Raw genomic sequence first — 23608 nt, 5'->3', positions numbered from 1 at the left:
TAAAGCCGTAGCACACATATTTACAAAAAAAGCTGTAGTTCATGGTGATTTTTTTTAAATATTGAAGATAATATTAGTGATTTCTAAACGAAAATCTGAAACAGAAAAATCAGAAAAGGAAACGGTCACATCTGGGACATCACTAATATTATCTTCAATATTTAAATATTACAATTTGAGGTTTTACTCAATAAAGTTATTCCGAAAAATAAATAGTGATTTTTTTTGCTATGACTATGGGGTTCAGTGCACATAAGAGGTGGTAACTTTGGTGCCACTTTTTTCTGCTTTTTATTTATTTATATATTTTACGCCCATACGGGCTACAAACATTTCATATATATAACAGTTTATTGCAATAGTAATCAAGAAATAAAAGTTTGCTATTAGTTATAAAGAAAATCAATGCAGAAGAATAGTATTATGCTTTGCTTAGTTACTAATGTTATTGAGATATGTTACTATAGCCTTCTTGTAACTATATTCCGTGCAGTTGAACAAATCTACTGTTTCTGCGAAATTATTGGCAACTGCATGTAATATAGGTATAAGTGAATATTTAAATGACTCGTACCTAATATTTTTGTTGTAATTAATAGAAATTTTGGTCGAGTAATTCTAGTTGGCATGTTACAGGTGATTAGGCTCAATAAATCAGGTCTGTCAATAATTCAATTAATAATTTAAAAAATTAAAATCAGATAGTTTTAATAATTTTAATTCTTTCGTCAAGTGGTTGTAATTTTATCAATATAATGATTTATTTTTATGTGAAACCGCACAACAGTCCCGACTGACCCCAACCGTCTGGAGCCAGTAGGACTATGGTATCTCCAATCGGGGTGTTTTATGAGGCAGAAGGTGGTGGGTAGGGGAAGGAGATGGGAATGAGGAAGGTAGAAAACTAAATGACTATTCAGATCTGGTCACCAAACACGACCAAGCCATTCCAAGAAACGTTTTAGTTCTAAATGTTTGTCTTACACTAGGGCAAAACTGAAACTATGATCAAATCTGGAACATGCCGCAAATATACTGTTTACATTATTTTAAATGAATAATTTGTTAAATAACACAAATTGATGTAGTATAATTTACTTGCGCACGCCAGGATTTGAACACGTGACCTCCAGCTTTCCAGTCGAGAGCCTTACCCCTCGACCACGAATGCCGTCAATGATTTAAGATTTAAAGTATATTTATTATAATTTTTTTATACAATGATTGTTACACCTAGAGGTATTACGAACACTTGTCTTTAATATTATGAAATATTCATGTTTGCACATCGGTGCAAATAAGGGAGGATTTACAAAATGTTCATAAAAGTCGATATAAATAAATTAACCTTTTCTATTAAATTGAGTAAGATCTAGTTAAGACTAGCCACTTCTACTTGAATTTGGTTTTAAAAATACTCAATAATAGAAAAAAAAACATGATGTGCTCGAACAGCAATTCAACATTTCAAATCTATATTAATAATTTATTATGAAATTATTATTAAAAATCGTGTCCTATATTTTATGATTTGAAACCCAAATAAATAAAATTGCTCATATGTATAATATATATTTAATATTATACCTTTTCAATAAAAAAATAAATTCCCTTTCGTTGGATATTTTCGTCTCAATTTTAGTTTTGTATCAAAAATACCGCGCAGCCGTTTCAAGAACCTTGTCTTACGACGAGGAAAAGATATTATGATTTTTTAACTTTATAATACATTATTAACTTGTGAAAATTAATTCAAAATAAAACATTATCAAATAGTGATCGAGAAAGAAAATTCTTAAAATTAAATTAAATTAAATTCGTAAAATAATGACGCCTTAATTTGAATCAAGTCCAATGAAATTGTTGCTTTCCAATCAAATTAAACGCCCGTCAGTTGGCGTACATTTCAATGGGCAATGTCTAAATACGTTTCGGTGGATTCAGTCCACTCTGCTTTGATTTATTGACTTATACAATTGATTTACACAACATGTCTCAAGCTGTGAACATTCTCTTGTCTTGTCTTGTCGTGTTGGCGGAACTCCTTGGTACAGTGCGCGGGCAAACATTCCCTTAACAAACATGTCAATCTACAGGCTAATCTAATGCCTCTCAACCCTCGTCAGGGGAGGAAAATTGCTTTCACGTCGATTAAGGATCTATAAGATGTTTGATTCTTTGGATGGGAGGTATTTCCCCCTGTTAAAGTTAAAAAACAAGCGATTTCATAAATTAAATGTGAATTGATCAAATCGTGAGTCTGCAATGCGTTTTATTTACGATTGGATGTGTATATATTGTGTAGTTATTATTAATATAATATGAGTTTTTTCCTTTTATAACTGTCATACTTATACTGTCATACTGATGGACGGTTTAATTTAATTTAATCTAATTGTTTTTATTGTATTACCTATTTATATGAATATTTTATTTTTGATTTATATTTTAATTTTATGTTTAGGTACCTGCCTAATATTTTTTTCTCTTTGTTTTATCTTATTTCCATTTTTATAATTTTCTATTTTATTTTATTGTTTCCCTGTTTTACTGCATTTCATGTAATATGGCAAACTGGGATTGCACTATCCTCCCAGTCCTGCTGGATTAAAACTTAAATAAAAAATAAATAATAATACTAGTTGTACTTTGAATGCCATTTATCAGAGTCTATAAGACTTCATTGTGTGCTTCTATTAACAAAACACGAATATCGTAATTAATAACTAGTTTAGCAAGTTATTAGCGACTTAGTATTATGTAATAGGTTAAATAAGGTTAAGGAAAAAAAGTTTAATGGGCTAAAGTTGGTTAGAGATTGTCTTAAAATTAGTAAGAAGGTATAGGAAGGAGGTAGAGGAATATAGGATAAGGACATGAAATACTCCCGGTATTTTTTTATCAATTATATATTTTTTAATAATATATAATGCAGTTATTTTATCGGGAAGCCTCAAAATATTTTATATCGGATTGTTTCAAATTGGTCTTCCGAGTGCATAATATTATGGATTATTTACATAAAAGCCATAGACATGTTTAATAGTGCTTTCACACAAACGAATTGAATTGGGATTTGGGTACCGCCGCCCGGGGAACAATTTATTGGATAAACAACATACTTTTATCCGTCCTAGAACTTCCTTTCCTACATTTTCTTAAAAGACCCTCCACACAGCATCCCCAAAGAGGACATTAAAATATTTTCGTCATGGCCTCCTGTGTGGAGTTAAAATAAAAAAGCCATAATCAATACTCACTGAGTGAAAATTACGTATAGTCACATGTTCATGCGTTTGGGACAAATTTTAATTTAGCAGTCGCTCAGTTTTTTTAGTGAAAGAGGCCGTTGGATTTCACCATTCAAAATGAAAAGGTTTTCAGAATTACTTCGGCTATGGTAAATGAGTAGATCCCATACTATACCCTTCTGCCACATAAGTTTACAAAACATGGGACTTGCAAATAACCAATATCTTTAAAAATTGCATATAAGATGGTAACGAAAGATTGTTTCAATGTTTTCCTATGCAACTGTGTCTCGATGGTAAAATTACGTCAGTTAAAAAAAAAACTACCGCCATGGTATGGAGAGGTCCCAGTCCATTAGAGATTCTTCAGACAAATTGATATCGGTAATTGGTAAACGGCGATCCTCAACGACGTTTACTCCAATTTCCGGTCCCCGTCGGCACAAGGACAGGACAGTCGCAGCCTCCGAAGGCTCTCATCCTTTCACTTCCGGTTCAGCTTTGAACCGCTTGACCAGATTAAATGAAACCAATTATGAACACTTTTTCAAGGTTACCAATATGGCGATTATCGGAAAAGTTAAAAAGTTATCAAACCAAAATTACGAACTTTTATAAAATGTTATACGAGTAATAATTTCTGTTAGGAATAATTAATTATTTTACGACAGCCTCTAAAACATCCATACAAAAGGATGATTGTTGTTTTATGTGTCAGGAATGCATTTTGTCTCGTATTTATATGGATATGCGAATACTTAAGACGAAGATTCGAATTGAGTTTTTTGTAGTTCTACAGGGAATACTGTTTTAAATAACTTAATGAGTGGAACCTCAAATTATAATATTTTACCATTGAAGACAATATTAGCGATTATCTAACGAAAATTTGAAACAGAAAAAGATTTGGTGGCACCTAAGAATTGAACCCAGGACCTCAGCTTTGCTCTACCATTAAGCTAATTCGAAACTATCCCTTTTGGTCATAATTAACCGTATCGTGCTTCGACTAAGAACTACCAACATTATTATCATTTTCTTAACGCATATTTGTATTTGCAGCTTTCATTGTGTATGATTGCAAGATTCTGCAATGGAAGTGCAATCTAGATAGTGTCTTGCATAAATATATCCAATTTTAATTTTAATGTGACAAATCTATTGACTCTTATAGAAGATTAGGATGAATATTTTTTATTCTGGCAATAACTTAATGAGTAAAACCTCAAAGTGTAATATTTAATAATTAAAAGGCAATATTATCGACTCTCGAACTAAAATTTGAACCGGAAAAATATGTTGGATTTCCTCTACATTCCTAAATGCGACCAAATCTATTTCTTATTTTTGGGTTTCAAATTTTCGTTGGAGAGTCGCTATGTTGTCTTCAATAATAAAATACTTATTTTAATTCGTGATAGCTGTCTGTCTGTCTGTATCTGTGGTAGAATATTAAAAGTAAAACAATGTGTATAAATTATTACATATAAATTCATTTATCTCATTTAAATACTTAATCAGCGTTCATGTTAAGTACAAAATAAGTAACGGCTTAGTTTTATAATTAAGCAATTTCATTTTATTCTTAGGGAAAAACAACTGACCATCAACTTTTTAGTATATGTTAAGGTTATGTTATTTATTTATTTAAGAAAACAACACATAAATCCAAGATTAACATAGTTTTTTTTTTAATAATTTATAACGATTCAGAAAACATAAAATAACGTAAAATTAATATCAAAATTATTGTTAATTTTTTTTTTAAATAAATTTCAAGACGGACATGTCTAAAAATACGTACATATGAAGACGGACATGTCCAAAAATACATATGAAGACGGACATGTCCAAAAATACATTTGAAGACGGACATGTCCAAATATACATATGAAGACGGACATGTCAAAAAATACATTTGAAGACGGACATGTCTAAAAATACATTTGAAGACGGACTTGTTTAAAAATAAATTTGAGGTCGGAAATGTTAAAAATTCATCTATTTATAAGATTAAACATTTAAAAAATGATAATTTCAAAAACTTACCCAGAAAAATTCAAATTCATCCATTTTATCACTTTATTAGGCACGGTATAATTACGTCTTTGATAAAAAGCTTAAAAATGATAACAGTACCTTCTTCTTAAAACATTTTAATTTCACGCCACCTTAAAATATCTCTAAGTTATTTGAGATGTAACGATTTTAAAATCAGCGAAATATATCTGTTTCTGAAGATTTTTGAATTGATTTGATTTTCCATAAGCTACCAGGAGCGCAGAGCACCGAAGGAGTGACCTCCTCGCACAATCCATCTGCCGCACTGATATGTTATTTATTCACTGACCGGAATTAACGGCGAGGAACTGAAACGACCGGAAATTCGGTCATTGTGTGTTTTTGTCATTGCTCCATCATGCATGGGGCCTGCCGGACAAATTAGGTATTTTTTGTGAAAGGAAATCGCATTATGTTCAGATGTACCCGTGTTCAATGTTCACATGCATCCACGCTCGAATAAAGATCACCTATTCGTCCCTACCACTTTCAAATAACATTGATTCAATGGGATTTTCATTTTTTGACATATTTATAGGCTAGGTAGATTACAAACAATAAATTTATAAAAAAACATAGATTCAAATATAATATTATTTTAATAGGCTCGATAGATTACAATTGACTGAGTGGACAAAACATGTGTAAATGTTTTTAGAAATTCGATCAAAAGTAACAACGACAAAAAACGTTATTATCGCTCTCCAAGCGAATAGTCATTTGGAATAATCTCGTATTCCAAAGGAGAGATTTGTAGGAAAAATTATTATAAACAAATATTAATTTTTGTTGTCCGTGCATGGGTGCGTGATTTGAAATTTTATTTCTGTGTAATGCGTTAAATTATTCAAGTTTAGTGAAATTTTATTTTCCAAAATTGGAATTCGTGGGTATAAATCGTAACAGACGAGATATTAAAATTATTTTATTATTTATATTTATTTATTTGGAATTATTTTGTACGTTTGACAAATTTGGATAGATGTAATAATTTATCAATATCTTCATTTAAAAGGCTAAGATCCTGAAGCAAATATGTTGTTTTCGAAAATCCTACAATTAAAATATCCAATGAGTTTTCACGCATTTGCGTAGTAATATGATTGATGATCATAGTTAACATTATTACTCGTTTGTCAGGAAAAATTGAATGGTGGCCTCTGTAACGTTATTCTTGTGTTTTTTTTTGTAAAGTCATCTTGATCAAAACTTTGTCACCCTGAATTAAAAAATCCTGCAATAAATAAGAAAATATTTCTGAAAATCTCGAAAGAGTACTATTGTAACGGACGTAGTGGACCATATTATTTAATATCATAAAAATTGTTTACTTTTATAAAATGTCCCTACTCCACGCCACTGGCAAAATCACCACTCCCCGCCACTGGTCATTTTGTCCAGTTTTCGGCCCAAGCGGCTTGAAAACTTTGTCTACGAACGGCATCGATACCGCGTCGCCGGCTTACCTGCCGCGTGGATCAATGTCCAGCATTTTTTCTATGTAAAATTTACATAGAAAAATCAATTTTTAAACATTGCAAATATGTATATTTTACTTGTTCATCCCCTCGGCGGTAGTCAAATAAACACTATTTTCGATATACTACCGCTGAGGAGATATTAAAAAAGCTGTTTTTCACCCATATGTAAACCCATTTTTGAACAATATTTTTTACCTTTTTTGCGTGTACAAAAATCCAGGAACCTCGTAGCATAGTGAATCTTATCTCTTTCTGAGCGCTATGTTACGGGGGACCTCGGAAAAATACTAACTTAACATGTTTTACAAATTTGATCGCTTGAGATCATTTTTACACATTTATTTTACAAACATTTCTTATTTTTTGTCGTATCTTGGCAAACAAAAAATCTAGTTGTCAAGATACACATTCTCATAACTACTATGCTTTTAAACTATGTAATTGTCATTCATGTAAGCGTTCAAAATCTTTTCTAACTCGCAAATTTAAGCGACCACTATCACCATTGCTGCCGACAAAATGAATATGCAACAGTTTGTCGGAGGCTATAAACTCATTGTTGGCGCGGGTACAACCCCCCACCACTTTTGGGCTCCTAGCCCAATGTCGGGCGCGAGTCAGGCTAATTAAATATAAGCAGCCACATAATTCAAAATAAATCAGTTCATCTTTACCACCAAAACCAAGCGTTTTATTATCTACAAGTGACTCCTGCCCAACATCTGCCTCACCTCGCCGAGTCTTCTGCTCCAAGATCTTCTGGTGTTACCTCTTCGAGACCAGCCGGCCCTCCTTTGGAAAACCGCCAACACCAGAAGCGAGCAGAGACGAAAGCACACCCAGTGCCCACCATTCACCAAGCCTGGGTGCGGGAGGCAGATTTCATCACAATATCAACTACAATCATCATCATCGGCCGTAAAGGAGCATTCTCATCGGTTGAAGACACGGTTTGGACCCGGCGCCTAAATCTACAGTCTTGTGCGGACTCCCGTCCAGTACAAGTGGTCCTTCGAGCCGGATTCTCACACGCCTTCAACCAGGATGTCTCCAACTTTACGGTCGAGCCGGATCCAAGACGATGGATCCTCAACACCATCTGCAGATGCCCTGGATGCTGGGTCTCAGGCCACGGCTGCGGTTCACGTCACGCCTGACGTAACCCCCATGCCCCCGCCCAGCACTACTCCTGACATGGCACCACCTGCACATCATGACTCACCGCCCTCCACATCTCAAGAGGATGCGATGGAGTCATTGCGACAACAGCTTCGCAGTCAAACCGAGCACATTGAGAGACTTAAAGCAGCTCTTCAATCAGCTCCAACAGCAGCAGCCCCTGCCCCTCCTGGACCTTCGAAGCTCCTGGAGAGGTCACCACCATCATGGACGCAGCCCGGCCAATCGAGCCCGGTGCCTCTGGTGGACCAGGGGTACGAGGAACCAGCAGCAGCAGTGCCTGCCCGATCTGGACCCGTACTCCTGGAAGGGTATCCTGCCCAAGGAGGACCCTGGCGCTTCCAAGGGTACAGCCCTGGATGGGTGCAGCCCGGCCAACCGAGCCCGGTGCCTCTGGTGGACCAGAGGTACTCAGCAGCGGCGCAGCCAAGGCCAGCCGGTCCCCCGCCCTCGTCACCCTGGCCCAATGCAGGGTGGCCAAACATGATGCAGCCTGGACCCTCTGGCCCCGTACCGCCCGCCCCTCTGATAGAACAGAGGCAAGCCGTACCTGAAGTGCCAGCCGGACCTGTACCTCTGGTGGACCAGAGGTACGCATCACGAGCGCAGCAAGAGCCAGCAGGCCCTGCGCAACCAGCACCCTGGACCATTCAGGGATGCCCAGTACTGGTGCAGCCTGGACCTCATGGCCCTGTGCTGCCCGTACCTCTGCCCCACCCGGGGTACCCAGCGCCGACGCCAGGATCACCTGCCGGACTGCTGGAGCAGTGGGACGTGCCATGGACACAGCCTGGACCACCTGGACCCTCTGGACCATCTGGACCATCTGGACATGTGCCGCCCGTACCACTGCGCGAACAGGAGTATGGCGTGCCGGCACGGCCAGATGGCCCGCCCACAGCCAGTACCAGCTCCATGCCGAGATTCCCGCCCCAACCTACGGCGGATGAGACGGCCCAACATACCAGAGCCTGGGTTCAGCATGATGGCAGTCCCATGGCTCAGCTGGCCTCCGCCCTGACAGAAGCCATCAGAGCTTCAAGGGCTCAGGACAGCCCCCGTCCCACAATCGAGGACGATCCACGAATGGCGGCCCTTATTGCCAGACAATCTATGGCCAAGGACCTGCCTCCATTCTCTGGAGATCCACTGGAGTGGCCCACCTGGAGGGCACAGTTTAACCAGTCTACCTCCACATGTCGGATGACCTCCAGCGAAAACTTGATCCGCCTACAGCGGGCCCTCAAGGGGAAAGCCCGAGAAGCCGTCGGCCCCCTTCTGATGGACCCTGCCCAGGTTCCGGAGATCCTGGCAGTCCTGGAGCAGAGATTTGGAGGGACTACTTCACTCGCTGCTCTGATGCTGGACAAAGTGAAGAAGCTGCCCCACCTCACAATTGAGGCCTCTCTGGAGGACATCGCAGACTTCTCTGGCACAGTTCAAAACCTGGTGGCATCACTCCGCTCCCTCAACAATGATGGCTATCTGACGAATCCAGCGCTGCTCAGTGACATCGCGGGGAAGATGCCGCCCACCTTGCGGTTGGCGTGGCTGATGGAAGTGCGGCATTACGAGGCCTCCGCTACCATCTGCCAGTTTGCCGCCTTCCTGAAAACCGTCGCGAACGCCATCCCAAAGTCCGGTTTGGTTGACCCCGCGAGGTCCCGCCCACGCCGTGAACACACGCTCGCGACAACGGAACAGTTTTCGCGCAAAAACGGTGCTAAAAAACGTGATACCTGTGAAAGTTTCTTAAATATGTCTGCCGCGTCAGAAAAGTTTTCGCGAAAAAACAATTCGAACAAAAGTGACACTTGTGACAACAGTTTAAACACGTCTGCCGCGTCAGAACGGTTTTTATCGCGGGAAAACAATGTTTACAACAACAATTCTAGTGAAAAACAACAGTTCGCGAAAAATAATCGAAAGCCCCAAATTTTGTCTGGTAATAATCGAATGCCCCAAATTTTGTCTGGTAATAATCGAGAAAATAATCGAAGCGGGGAAAAAGTGCAAAACAGTTACGATGAAGTTCGCGAGTTCGACAACCGCGCCGGGTGTGTTCAGTGCGGTGAAAATGGCCACCAACTTAGCGAATGTCGTACTTTCGCCGCGAAAGACATAAAAACCCGTTTTGTGACAGTTAAAAGTGCCGGATTGTGCCGAGTATGCCTCAATGGCAAACATTTTACCAAATTCTGCAAAGTTAGTGACTGGTGCGGAGTGGGGGAGTGCAGATACCCCCACCACCGACTTCTTCACAACCCGAACTATCGTGAAAATAACAATACAGTGGCAAACGTTCACAATATGTGACGCCACACCGAAAGTGCCGTGTTAAAAGTGGTGGGGGTCATATTGTCGGGCCCCAAGCGACAGATTAAAACCTTTGCGCTTCTGGACGAGGGCTCAACTGTCACCCTTATTGATGCCACCACAGCACAGAAAATCGGCACAACCGGACCTACCCGTGAGCTACGACTACACGGAGCAAAAAACATGTGCTCAACAGACTTGACGTCCCGCCGCGTGCCAATTACTCTACGCGGCGCCGGAATCTCTGATGAGTACGTCATCAAGGCCAACACCGTCCAGCAGCTCAGCCTTCCTGAACAGAGGGTCCACGGCCGCTACATCACCCCCACACTTCTCATCGGGCAAGACAATGTACACCTTATTGTCTCGAGGGAAGTGCGCGACGTTCGTGACTCTACGCGAATATTGTCACGGACGGCGTTGGGGTGGATCACCCATGGCGGAGGGCCCCCTGAACACGAAGCTGAGGCTACAACACTGGCCCTGCGCGAGGAGAGCCACAAAGACGACCTCATGAGTGATCTCATCAAACACAATTTTGCGATTGACTCATTGGGGATCACGTCCGCCTCTCGTGTAACTGCGCACATAGTACGTGCAAATCAGCTGATGGAAGATACAACCCATCAACTGACATCTGGCCGATGGGAAACCGGCCTTCTGTGGAAGGAGAATAATATCACACTGCCTGACAATCGGCAATGTGCATTAAAACGACTGTGGTCTCTGGAGAGAAAATTATCGAAGGAAAAGGACTTGGCAACCGCCTATGCAGCTAAAATCAACGGACTTATAACACAAGGCCACGCACGTGAACTTACGGATCGAGAGGTAGAAAAACCCTCTGCCCGCAAATGGTACCTACCGCATTTTGCCGTAGTGAACCAAAACAAACCAAACAAGATCCGTGTGGTGTTTGATGCTGCCAGCCGCTGCCGAGGGACCTCCCTCAATGATCAGTTGCTGACTGGGCCTGACCTGCTGACTTCATTGTTAGGAAATATACTCCGGTTTCGAGAGGGAAAAATAGCTCTCGCCGCCGACATCAAGGAGATGTTTTTACAAGTGAAAATCAAAAGTGAAGATCAACAGTCACAATTGTTTTTATGGAGACCAACACCTCAACAAGAACCACGTACTTACATGATGTCATCAATGATGTTTGGCGCTACCTGTTCACCAAGCAGCGCCCAGTACGTGCGAAACAAAGTGGCCCAGGAGAATTCTGCACTATTCCCTGCTGCCGCAGCCGCCATCCAAACAAAGTTTTATATGGATGACTATTTGGATGCGGTCGATACCAAAACTGAAGCGACAGCACTCATCACTACTGTTGCCAAAGTACTGTCAACTGGAGGATTCCACCTAACAAACTGGGCCTCTAACGACACTTCAGTGATGGCTACTATCCCGCTTATAGACCGAGCCAGGTCAGCCATCACCATAAACAGCGGAGAAGCAGATACCGAGAGAATCCTCGGACTTCTGTGGGATCCTGTCACAGATCGATTTTTATATGCATTTCGCGATGCTGCCGATCCTGAACTGATCAGCAGGCCTACCAAACGCCAGCTGCTCAGCATTGTTATGAAAATCTTCGACCCTGTGGGCTTCGTCGCTTGCCTCACAGTCCGAGCGAAGATACTACTACAAGCTGTTTGGCGATCCAACATCGGATGGGACGACATCATCACACCTGAACACAACGAAAGGTGGATGGACTGGCTGGGACTTCTGCAAGACTGCAAAGTTGCCATACCTCGGCGCTGCTTACAAAACAAAGAGAGCTTCGTCACCCTCCACCTCTTCTGTGATGCCTCAGAGCAGGCATGCTGTGCGGTCGCCTACCATACCGAGGAGATTGATGGGAACACCACAGCCACCTTCTTGGCCAGCAAGTGCAAAGTGGCTCCTCTGAAACCTCTTTCAATACCCCGCCTTGAGCTACAATCAGCGCTCATGGCGGCCAGACTGGCAGCAACCCTGAAGAAAGAATGTCGCAGCAACATTGCGCGAACAGTGTTCTGGACAGACTCGACAACAGTGTTGTGCTGGCTGCGCACAGATCCACGCACATACTCCGCCTTTGTGGCCAACAGACTCGGCGAGATCGACGAGCTCACCCGCATTGCAGATTGGAGATGGGTCCCTACCAAACTGAACCCGGCAGACATCGGCACCCGAGACGTCAACACTCCTGACCTCTCGCACTCTGGACGATGGTTCAGTGGACCAGCCTTCCTGACCTCAGACGAGGCAGAATGGCCGCGCGAACGGTGCAAACTGCCTCAGCCTGACGATGGCACCCTGGAAGTGAGGCCTCAATACGTTGGCATCACAACAACTGTGGCAGAGACACTGCCCGAAATCAACAGATTCTCTTCATGGCGTCGACTTATTCGAACTACCTGCTGGATACACCGTTTTATTAAAAGGTGTCGTGGAAAACATCACGAACAACCTGATAAATATTTAAGAAGCGATGAAATCAAAGAAGCAGAGGCCCGATGGGCAAGAATATGTCAAGAAGAGACATTTTATCATGACATAAATGCGCTCCAGAAAGGAGATCCACTACCAAGTGACAGCCGGCTCAAAGCCTTGAGCCCCTTCCTTGGACCTGACGGCCTGCTGAGGATGAATTCCAGATTACAAGCCCTCAGTAAAGTGCCTCAAGCAGTGCGGACACCGATCATATTAGATGGTGATCACGCCTATACAAGACTTCTGGTGAGACATCATCACCAGGAAGCCAATCACCCAAGTACGGAGAGAACCATGGCTGAGGTGCGAGGCAGCTACCTTGTGCTGCGACTGCGAACAAATATTCGGATGATCGCCCACAACTGCCCCACCTGCAAGATGCGCAGGAGCAAGCCAGCCCCCCCACTTATGGGGCCCTTGCCGCCATCAAGGCTAGCCCACCATGTTCCTCCATTCACAAACTGTGGACTAGATTACTTTGGGCCGATGGAAGTCACCGTATGCAGACATCGGGAGAAAAGATATGGTGCAATCTTCACATGTCTGTCTACTCGTGCCATTCACCTTGAGCTGACAACTTCACTGACCACGGACTCCGCCATCATGGCTTTACAACGCATGACGGCGCGCCGAGGCCAACCAAAAGCTCTGTACTCAGACAATGGTACGAACTTCCATGGTGCTGACAACGAGCTGAAGGATGCCATCGAATCACTCAAAAATGATACCCGGATGAGGGATCATTTGTCAACAAAGGGGATCGAATGGAACTTCATCCCTCCAATGTCTCCTCATATGGGGGGGAGCTTGGGAGCGCCTGGTGCGTTCTGTAAAAACCGCCCTGAAGGCCATCTTGCTGGAACGAGCTCCACGCGAAGAGACCTTGAGGACAGCGTTTGCCGAGGCCGAGTGGACTGTAAACAACCGCCCCCTCACACACGTCTCGGTGGATCCCAGGGACGAAGAGCCCCTCACCCCCAACCACTTTTTACTGGGAAGAGCCGGAAACCGACCTCATCTGTCACTATACGACAGGCAGGATGAGGAGGTATGCCTCCGTCGCCAGTGGCGTATCAGCCAACAACTTGCTGATATGTTCTGGAGACGGTGGCTCCGCGAATATCTCCCCACCCTGGCTGCTCGCCAAAAATGGCAACAGCCAGTCATCCCCATCAAGAAGGATGACCTCGTGATCATCATGGACCCCGCTATGCCCCGCAACAGCTGGCCACGCGGTCGAGTCCTTGATGCCACCCCTGCTGCAGACGGCCAAGTGAGGACCGCCAGGATCCAGACGAGCACCGGAATTTACGTCCGCCCCGCTGTGAAGCTCGCTGTAATCTTGCCGGCCCCACCTACCGATGCAGCCTCAACAGTACCACCAGCCCAGCACCATCCCAGAGGGACTGGCCGCCGCGGACTGCGCCGTACCAACAAACGTCCTATTTTTTAGTTCAGCATAGCTAAACGGGGGGAGTGTAACGGACGTAGTGGACCATATTATTTAATATCATAAAAATTGTTTACTTTTATAAAATGTCCCTACTCCACGCCACTGGCAAAATCACCACTCCCCGCCACTGGTCATTTTGTCCAGTTTTCGGCCCAAGCGGCTTGAAAACTTTGTCTACGAACGGCATCGATACCGCGTCGCCGGCTTACCTGCCGCGTGGATCAATGTCCAGCATTTTTTCTATGTAAAATTTACATAGAAAAATCAATTTTTAAACATTGCAAATATGTATATTTTACTTGTTCATCCCCTCGGCGGTAGTCAAATAAACACTATTTTCGATATACTACCGCTGAGGAGATATTAAAAAAGCTGTTTTTCACCCATATGTAAACCCATTTTTGAACAATATTTTTTACCTTTTTTGCGTGTACAAAAATCCAGGAACCTCGTAGCATAGTGAATCTTATCTCTTTCTGAGCGCTATGTTACGGGGGACCTCGGAAAAATACTAACTTAACATGTTTTACAAATTTGATCGCTTGAGATCATTTTTACACATTTATTTTACAAACATTTCTTATTTTTTGTCGTATCTTGGCAAACAAAAAATCTAGTTGTCAAGATACACATTCTCATAACTACTATGCTTTTAAACTATGTAATTGTCATTCATGTAAGCGTTCAAAATCTTTTCTAACTCGCAAATTTAAGCGACCACTATCACCATTGCTGCCGACAAAATGAATATGCAACAGTTTGTCGGAGGCTATAAACTCATTGTTGGCGCGGGTACAACCCCCCACCACTTTTGGGCTCCTAGCCCAATGTCGGGCGCGAGTCAGGCTAATTAAATATAAGCAGCCACATAATTCAAAATAAATCAGTTCATCTTTACCACCAAAACCAAGCGTTTTATTATCTACAAGTGACTCCTGCCCAACATCTGCCTCACCTCGCCGAGTCTTCTGCTCCAAGATCTTCTGGTGTTACCTCTTCGAGACCAGCCGGCCCTCCTTTGGAAAACCGCCAACACCAGAAGCGAGCAGAGACGAAAGCACACCCAGTGCCCACCATTCACCAAGCCTGGGTGCGGGAGGCAGATTTCATCACAATATCAACTACAATCATCATCATCGGCCGTAAAGGAGCATTCTCATCGGTTGAAGACACGGTTTGGACCCGGCGCCTAAATCTACAGTCTTGTGCGGACTCCCGTCCAGTACAACTATGATGTTGAAAAGTCGTCAGGAGTTTTTTGAGGAAAGGAAATGAGAAAAAAGCGTAAAGTTAAATTTTGTGGGAATAGAAAGTCGTGCACAAATAATCAACTGCCTCCCCAATTAGGAGTCGAGCGAACTCCTCGTCGACAATTCATCGTGTATCGGGCTAAGGGACGCGGTTTTCCGTTGCGAATTTTGCTCCGTGAAAATATTTTCGCTCTAGTAAGATGCCACAATATCAATTACCACCAAATTGCCAACTAATTGCATTCCGGGCGAGCGCCGCAGTCAACCTATGTACCTACCTCTAGCGAGTAGCGAGTACCTCCCAAAAGCAACCAACAAGCCGGGGCGGGGTCGCCTGAGTGGGGTTGTTACCCATTTACCTATTTACCCGACAGGAAAACCTACCCGGAAGAGACAACGTTGTTCCGTGTAGTGCTTCTACAAAACTCCGGTAGGGAATCGGTTCCTAACTTTGATCGACATTGGTTTGGGGGCAAACTTCTCAGTACGAATTTTGGACCGTTTAACGTAAGTGATTTTGTAGCATCTGATTAAACGAGTTATTGTTGAATGCCTGTGTTGTTTTAAACTCAAATATTTTGTTGGATTTTGGAGAGAAAGTCAAAAGAGAATAATTTAATAAAACCCCCCACCTTACACGTTTGATTTCATTAAAATGTTTCGCAGCGACCCGACCTTTTAAATAAATAACTTGCGTTTGAGCAATCTATAATTAGTGTATCAAAATTAAAACACATGAATTAGAGTAGGTAAGTTGATTTCCGAGCAGTTATTTTGGAATAAATTTAAATAATGGTGATGCAATGAAGGCAATCAAGCGCATACTAACGGAAAAATACTAACTTAACATGTTTTACAAATTTGATCGCTTGAGATCATTTTTACACATTTATTTTACAAACATTTCTTATTTTTTGTCGTATCTTGGCAAACAAAAAATCTAGTTGTCAAGATACACATTCTCATAACTACTATGCTTTTAAACTATGTAATTGTCATTCATGTAAGCGTTCAAAATCTTTTCTAACTCGCAAATTTAAGCGACCACTATCACCATTGCTGCCGACAAAATGAATATGCAACAGTTTGTCGGAGGCTATAAACTCATTGTTGGCGCGGGTACAACCCCCCACCACTTTTGGGCTCCTAGCCCAATGTCGGGCGCGAGTCAGGCTAATTAAATATAAGCAGCCACATAATTCAAAATAAATCAGTTCATCTTTACCACCAAAACCAAGCGTTTTATTATCTACAAGTGACTCCTGCCCAACATCTGCCTCACCTCGCCGAGTCTTCTGCTCCAAGATCTTCTGGTGTTACCTCTTCGAGACCAGCCGGCCCTCCTTTGGAAAACCGCCAACACCAGAAGCGAGCAGAGACGAAAGCACACCCAGTGCCCACCATTCACCAAGCCTGGGTGCGGGAGGCAGATTTCATCACAATATCAACTACAATCATCATCATCGGCCGTAAAGGAGCATTCTCATCGGTTGAAGACACGGTTTGGACCCGGCGCCTAAATCTACAGTCTTGTGCGGACTCCCGTCCAGTACAACTATGATGTTGAAAAGTCGTCAGGAGTTTTTTGAGGAAAGGAAATGAGAAAAAAGCGTAAAGTTAAATTTTGTGGGAATAGAAAGTCGTGCACAAATAATCAACTGCCTCCCCAATTAGGAGTCGAGCGAACTCCTCGTCGACAATTCATCGTGTATCGGGCTAAGGGACGCGGTTTTCCGTTGCGAATTTTGCTCCGTGAAAATATTTTCGCTCTAGTAAGATGCCACAATATCAATTACCACCAAATTGCCAACTAATTGCATTCCGGGCGAGCGCCGCAGTCAACCTATGTACCTACCTCTAGCGAGTAGCGAGTACCTCCCAAAAGCAACCAACAAGCCGGGGCGGGGTCGCCTGAGTGGGGTTGTTACCCATTTACCTATTTACCCGACAGGAAAACCTACCCGGAAGAGACAACGTTGTTCCGTGTAGTGCTTCTACAAAACTCCGGTAGGGAATCGGTTCCTAACTTTGATCGACATTGGTTTGGGGGCAAACTTCTCAGTACGAATTTTGGACCGTTTAACGTAAGTGATTTTGTAGCATCTGATTAAACGAGTTATTGTTGAATGCCTGTGTTGTTTTAAACTCAAATATTTTGTTGGATTTTGGAGAGAAAGTCAAAAGAGAATAATTTAATAAAACCCCCCACCTTACACGTTTGATTTCATTAAAATGTTTCGCAGCGACCCGACCTTTTAAATAAATAACTTGCGTTTGAGCAATCTATAATTAGTGTATCAAAATTAAAACACATGAATTAGAGTAGGTAAGTTGATTTCCGAGCAGTTATTTTGGAATAAATTTAAATAATGGTGATGCAATGAAGGCAATCAAGCGCATACACGCAGACATATACGCATTTAACTGTAATCGGATGACAGATTAATTATTACAGCAGTTAGTATACGAAATAAATGTCGGTCGTACCCAATTGGCATTTTGCGAAGTTTGTAGAATTGTCAACTCCAGTTCCTGGGTAGGAAGGTTCAATACTCAGTCAAACCAAGTACATATATATGTCGATGTGATGATGTATGCTTGGGATGAGATGTACATGACTAGTCAGTACCCCGACTAAAGCCATTTGAAGCAGCATTTCAATTTTGAATTATGGTCTTAGTGAAAGTGTCTTCCACTTTGGAACTATATTTGCAGCACGTTCCAGAGTGGAAGATACTCTCAATAATCGTCATTGGTTTAAACGTTCCAACGAGGCGTACCAGGCACACACTATTTCATATTGAAGCCAACAATACCAATGAAGCAAACAACTCAGTAATTACTCGCGCAATCACAACATACACCCATTACCAGACGGGAGCAGTTGGGACTCTTGTGAGGTATACACTATAAAAATAAAAAAAAATTACCAAAAATTACTACATTTAGACATCTTTCGTGATTCCTTTCTAACATACAAAACTATCTTATTAAATTTCTTAGCATGACATATTTCAAAAATATTTTCACATAATTTTTCAAAACTTCTATGTATTAACAGTCAATTACAATTCGTGAGCTTATTATAATTCTTGTTTTCAATTCATTTATCCACACACTTCCTTCCTTTCATAAAAATCTCAGGCGAAATTACGTAATGATATTTTATGGACATACGTAATAGGTACTACAACTATGTAATAACTAAAAATATCTAACTGTATCTTATTGTACTTTGTATGTCTTAACAAATAAATAAATATATAAATAAAATCTCCTTGGTGTAAGACCACCATTCAGAATTGAAACGGCGTCGCTTGAAATGTCTTTAGAAGTGTTTTTGGTGACCATGAGAATGGCCATCATGGATGCCATAGTCTCACTGGCTCCAGACGGTTCGGAGTAACTCGGACTCATGTGTGGTTTCACATTAAAAAAAGAAGATGTTACAGAAGAGTTTCAAAATCTTGATGTAGGTTATTCTAATCATCTTAATGTGATCTCTTACTTCATATTATTATGAATCTCAGTATAGTCTAATATTGCACCCACCTCTATTGTAAAATAATTCTACGAAAATCTTAATATCAAAAATAGCCACCATGCTTTTGGAGTTTGAAGACCACTGGTCTAATACATTGATAGGCCATAGACTGATACACTAAGGGTGGTCGCTAATTGCCATAATTGAGTTGCTACGGCGGCGAGCATTCGGCGCTAAGAGCCAAGATATTATGACCTACAGCCACATTACACACAACACACATCGTACACCATTACCTCCATGTGAGACTTTGCATCTTCAATCTATCCAAGATTTTTCATTTATTTTTATTTACTTAACATCTACCTGATTACCCTAACGTCTGCCCTACATACTAAAGCCGCTGCACGAGGAGCTGCTAAGGTCTATTGTGCTAGCTACAAACATAATTGCTGCCATCTATAATTTTTAAATAGAAGTGTTGCAGTTCAAATAGACGAATTTGATGAAATTTATTAATTTTTACTCAACCTTAAGTTCTGTTCCGTTATTCTTCAACCATATTTTTGGCCTTTTTTCCTTGAAGCTCTTGTAATTTACTTAAATCATACGAGATGACCAACCAGGTATCTAGGCAAGAGTTTTAATGACTAAGCCTCTTTTTACAATAGTTATAACTGTATTAAGTATCATCAAATATTATTTGTTTTTCTAAAAATTATCAGAAGACATTAAAAAAATCAATATATCAAGTTTTGTGACACTTTGAACAGGATGGTTGCGTTCACATTGCACAATTCACATTCACAATTTGATAAATATGTATATTTATATTTATAGCAATCCCTACGGATGAAAGTTATTTATATTTAAAATTAATAAAAACAGTACCTTACTATTAAATATTTTATGTAACCGGTATGAAAATTTTATAAAACCTTTTTCAACTCTTAAATTATCGGAAAGCATCAGATTTTATTTTTCAAGACTATGAATTAGTAACTTCTCGAGGGATCCCTCTAGAAACATCTGAGATTTTAGTAATACGTTCATCAGAACTAATTAAAATATCCCCACGGAAAGTCCAATTTTCTAGGCACGCTAGAGCAAATTCAACCATAGGTTGAATTCCATTGCACCGAATATTGCTTTACATGACAAATTCAACCATTTCACCATAACCAACACCTCTGCCATTTGTCACCCCAAGTGGTTCGCTACGTTTGGTGACTATGCAGGGGTACCCGGGTTAATCGGTGAGGTGTGTTCAGGATGCACCTGCCCACCAGCTGCGTAGCATTCCAGATCGGTAGAGGCTGGTTTGGGGAGGCCCTTTGACCTCTCCAACTGGTCTCTTGACCCATCGCCTTACGCTGCAGTGGAAGGGATATATTCACTCCTGGCCAGACTGATCCCTAGATTCCTATCCAACACTCATACCTTTTACCATCCCAGTGCTTCTTTTCCTTAAAAAAGACCCTTCACACAGCATCCCAAGAAATGATTTAGGGAGTAATGTAAAATAATATTACTACACCGTAATTCTGTCCGACACACAGGACCGAGTGTCGCATATATTTGTTCACGGCATAGTTATTTTAGGGCATTGTCACGTCCAATATTTTGTAGTAGGTGTAGAATATATGGTAATGATCCACAACCAAGTTCAAATATTCAATTGTCTGTCATTACTAGACCAATGATTAATGTAAGTCATAATGAATGCTCGGCATAATCGAGTAGGAAATAATCCATCCAGATTATGCAGCCGATAATATTGGACCCAGGAGTAAGTAACGATCCTATCGAACTATAGACAGGGTACAAGGGGGTCACGAGAGCGAGGAGATAAGGCGTGGCCCAGCCTCGATTATGAACTATGGGACCATGAAATTGACTACGTGCATACAATGGGTCCACACAATGTATCCCGACTAACTACGACACTATTATGATCCTTAATCAATACCTGACTGCAAGGAGAAAATACAGCTTACCTAGAGTTCTTTGAACTTTGAAAATTGTTGAATTTTATTAACGTATCGGGCTTTATAGCTTTTTCGTTTTTAAGTCTCGGTAATATCAGTCACCCCCTTACACCGTCTTCTTTCTTTATCCTACCTTTAGTCTCACATCTTTCCCTAATTGAGGGTGCCATTGATCCACTGGCTCCAGCTAGCAGAACTCGAGAATCATAAATTAATCACTGAAGAAGAAGATGATATTAATAAAATTAAATGAAACAGAAAATAAACCTGCCCAAGGTAACCTTTTTATTTTGTAGGTCTTTTTCTATTTCATGTTTCGTTTATTCAATTTATCAATATTACCTTCTTTATCAATGACTAATTTCCACAGAATTTGAAAAGTTCATCAAATTTCAAAGTTGATTTTCAAGTTCTGTGAAGGTTGTGTTCAAGTTTTGTTATTATTTCAGTGATTAAAATTAAGAATAAAGAAATAAAAATAATATAAGAAGTATATAATTTAGAAAAAAATAAAATAAAATCAAAGTAAGTACTACTAAGTAAGGATATAAGAAAAGTATACTGATGATATTTTATGTGTTCTGTGAAACAATCTTAAATCTGTTCTAAGGCTGTATAGTGTATGACTGTTGGAAATATGTTCATGAAAGTGATGTTTATTTATTTATTAACGGACATCGTCCAAATTACAAAATAATACCACGAATAAAGTAAAATGAAAAATACAGGAGTAGACAAAGGTACATGAAAGCAAAGACATATGGTAGATATAATATAAAAAAATAAAGTGACAAGTCGAATCAAGTCAAGAATACGCCGTGGGTCAGGACCACAGGACACTTATAATATTCTGTCACTTGTTTAGCGACTGGCAAAAATTATTTAGACTTATCCCAAAAAAGTTAAGGTTTTGACTTGAGTTGACCAGTCTACACATTCTGGACAATGTTGAATAATATCCTTTTTTTTATGCTTCCGATAAATTAATATAATTATTATTACAAAATGTTATTTTTATTTGTCACCGCTCGCCTGAGAGTGGCTTACAACACTTCTATAAATCGACAATAATACTTTCACAGGTTGAGTTCACAATTATTATACATATATAGCTCATAGAGTAATAGTCCATCGGCTCCATAGGCCAGTCCGTGGTGATGTTTGTTGCGCGGCCAACCGTATCTCCGGCAGGATACGAGAATCAACGGTTCAATCGAATTATTCTATTGCAACACACATATTATTACAATCGAAAGGCTGATATAATAAAAAAGTGTACAGACAATTTTAAAGCGTTGGATTTAAAACTTGGGTTTCAAAATGGTTTCATGATAACCGTTCTAGCCAAAGACATGGCACGTATGCATTTGCAGAATCACACTGCAAAACCAGATTAGCCCAAAGGCATATTATTTTTTTTGCCCCTTAAATGTACAACACACTAATTACAACTTTTGATGAGACTACGACAAAACAAGAACTATTTTAAAAAACACATCAAATCTTGGATATACTCCGAAATCTATTTTTCTTATAAGTCAAGAGTCAACAATCAACTGTCATAGTACCTACTCAGTGAAAAAAATTAGTACGTACCTTATTTTTATGTGTTTGGTTTAAAAATGATAATGTCAAATTTCATGTTATTTTGTTTTTCATTTCATCTATTGTGTGTACTTTTATAAGTTTATTTACCATCAAAGAAAACGACAAGCTTAATTTGATATTTTATTCTTACCATACAATCCTGATAATTAGTTATTATAATACCCACGCACAGGCTTTGCCTTTGTGGGATTTTTCGATACATACTACATTGTAACTTTATTGCTATAACTGTCCATTATGTAAATACGTATCAAAACTATAATTTTTAATAAATTTATTTTAATTCAACACATTATTAGAAGCAAAATGCTAAACCATTCAGAATTGTAATTTTTAATATTTTAATTCCTTTGCCGTGTTTGGTGAACAGATCTGAATAGGTAGATACTTCTCCACCTTCTTCTTCTATATCTTATTTTTCCTTCTACTTTAAGCCTCACATCATATCCCTATTGGGAATACCATAATCTCACCTGCTCAAGATGGTTGGGAGCAGTTGGGACTCTTGTCCGGTTTCACATCATTAAAAAAGTTTTTTTTTTTATTTATTTTTTAATAAATGTATACATGTTACATTTTTTGAAATTTTTTTAACTACCATACTAGGCTAATGCCCGTGTTGTGGTAGTTATAATTAAATAACATTAATAATGTTTATACTAATGTCGATGAATGAGTATTTAGGGCTTAGTTGAAAAAAGTAACGGTTGCGCGGCCTTTTTCATACAAAACATCATTTTGAATTTGAGGCCAAAATACTTATAAAATCTTTGAAGAAGTCACAGAAAATATAGAAAAACAGCTCCACCATTCAAACTACAATATGTTCAAATATGTAGGTAAGTAGGATTGATAGAAACCAACTAATTTAACACTTATTTTTGAAGCGTTATGGTATTAATGTTGCCAGAAAAAAATCATTAAAAAGAAGCTTCTGGGGTATTTTCAAAAAAAATGTGTTAAGCCTTCTTTCCTTGTATTCTTCCTGGTAAGTACATCTTATGTTTACTTCTCCAACAACTTCATCCCCTCTAACGTTCACAAAGTTGCTAT

General features: G+C 40.2%; 1 protein-coding gene across 1 annotated transcript; it reads left to right on the top strand.

Moving 5' to 3' along the window:
• Positions 1 to 7837: 7837 nt before the first annotated feature.
• Positions 7838 to 14225, top strand: LOC149423860 (uncharacterized). Its single transcript, XM_089631907.1, has 3 exons — positions 7838 to 9647; positions 10485 to 13422; positions 13529 to 14225. Exons 1-3 carry the CDS (start codon positions 7838 to 7840, stop codon positions 14223 to 14225), a joined length of 5445 nt encoding a protein of 1814 aa, XP_089488033.1.
• Positions 14226 to 23608: the final 9383 nt, after the last annotated feature.

Source organism: Hesperophylax consimilis, chromosome 5 (genome assembly GCF_061612785.1).
Source record: "Hesperophylax consimilis isolate HC1 chromosome 5, BYU_Hcon_1.0, whole genome shotgun sequence".
NCBI lineage: Eukaryota > Metazoa > Arthropoda > Insecta > Trichoptera > Limnephilidae > Hesperophylax > Hesperophylax consimilis.
Note: the sequence above shows the minus strand (reverse complement) of the source record. Positions and strands in the feature narration are given on the sequence as shown.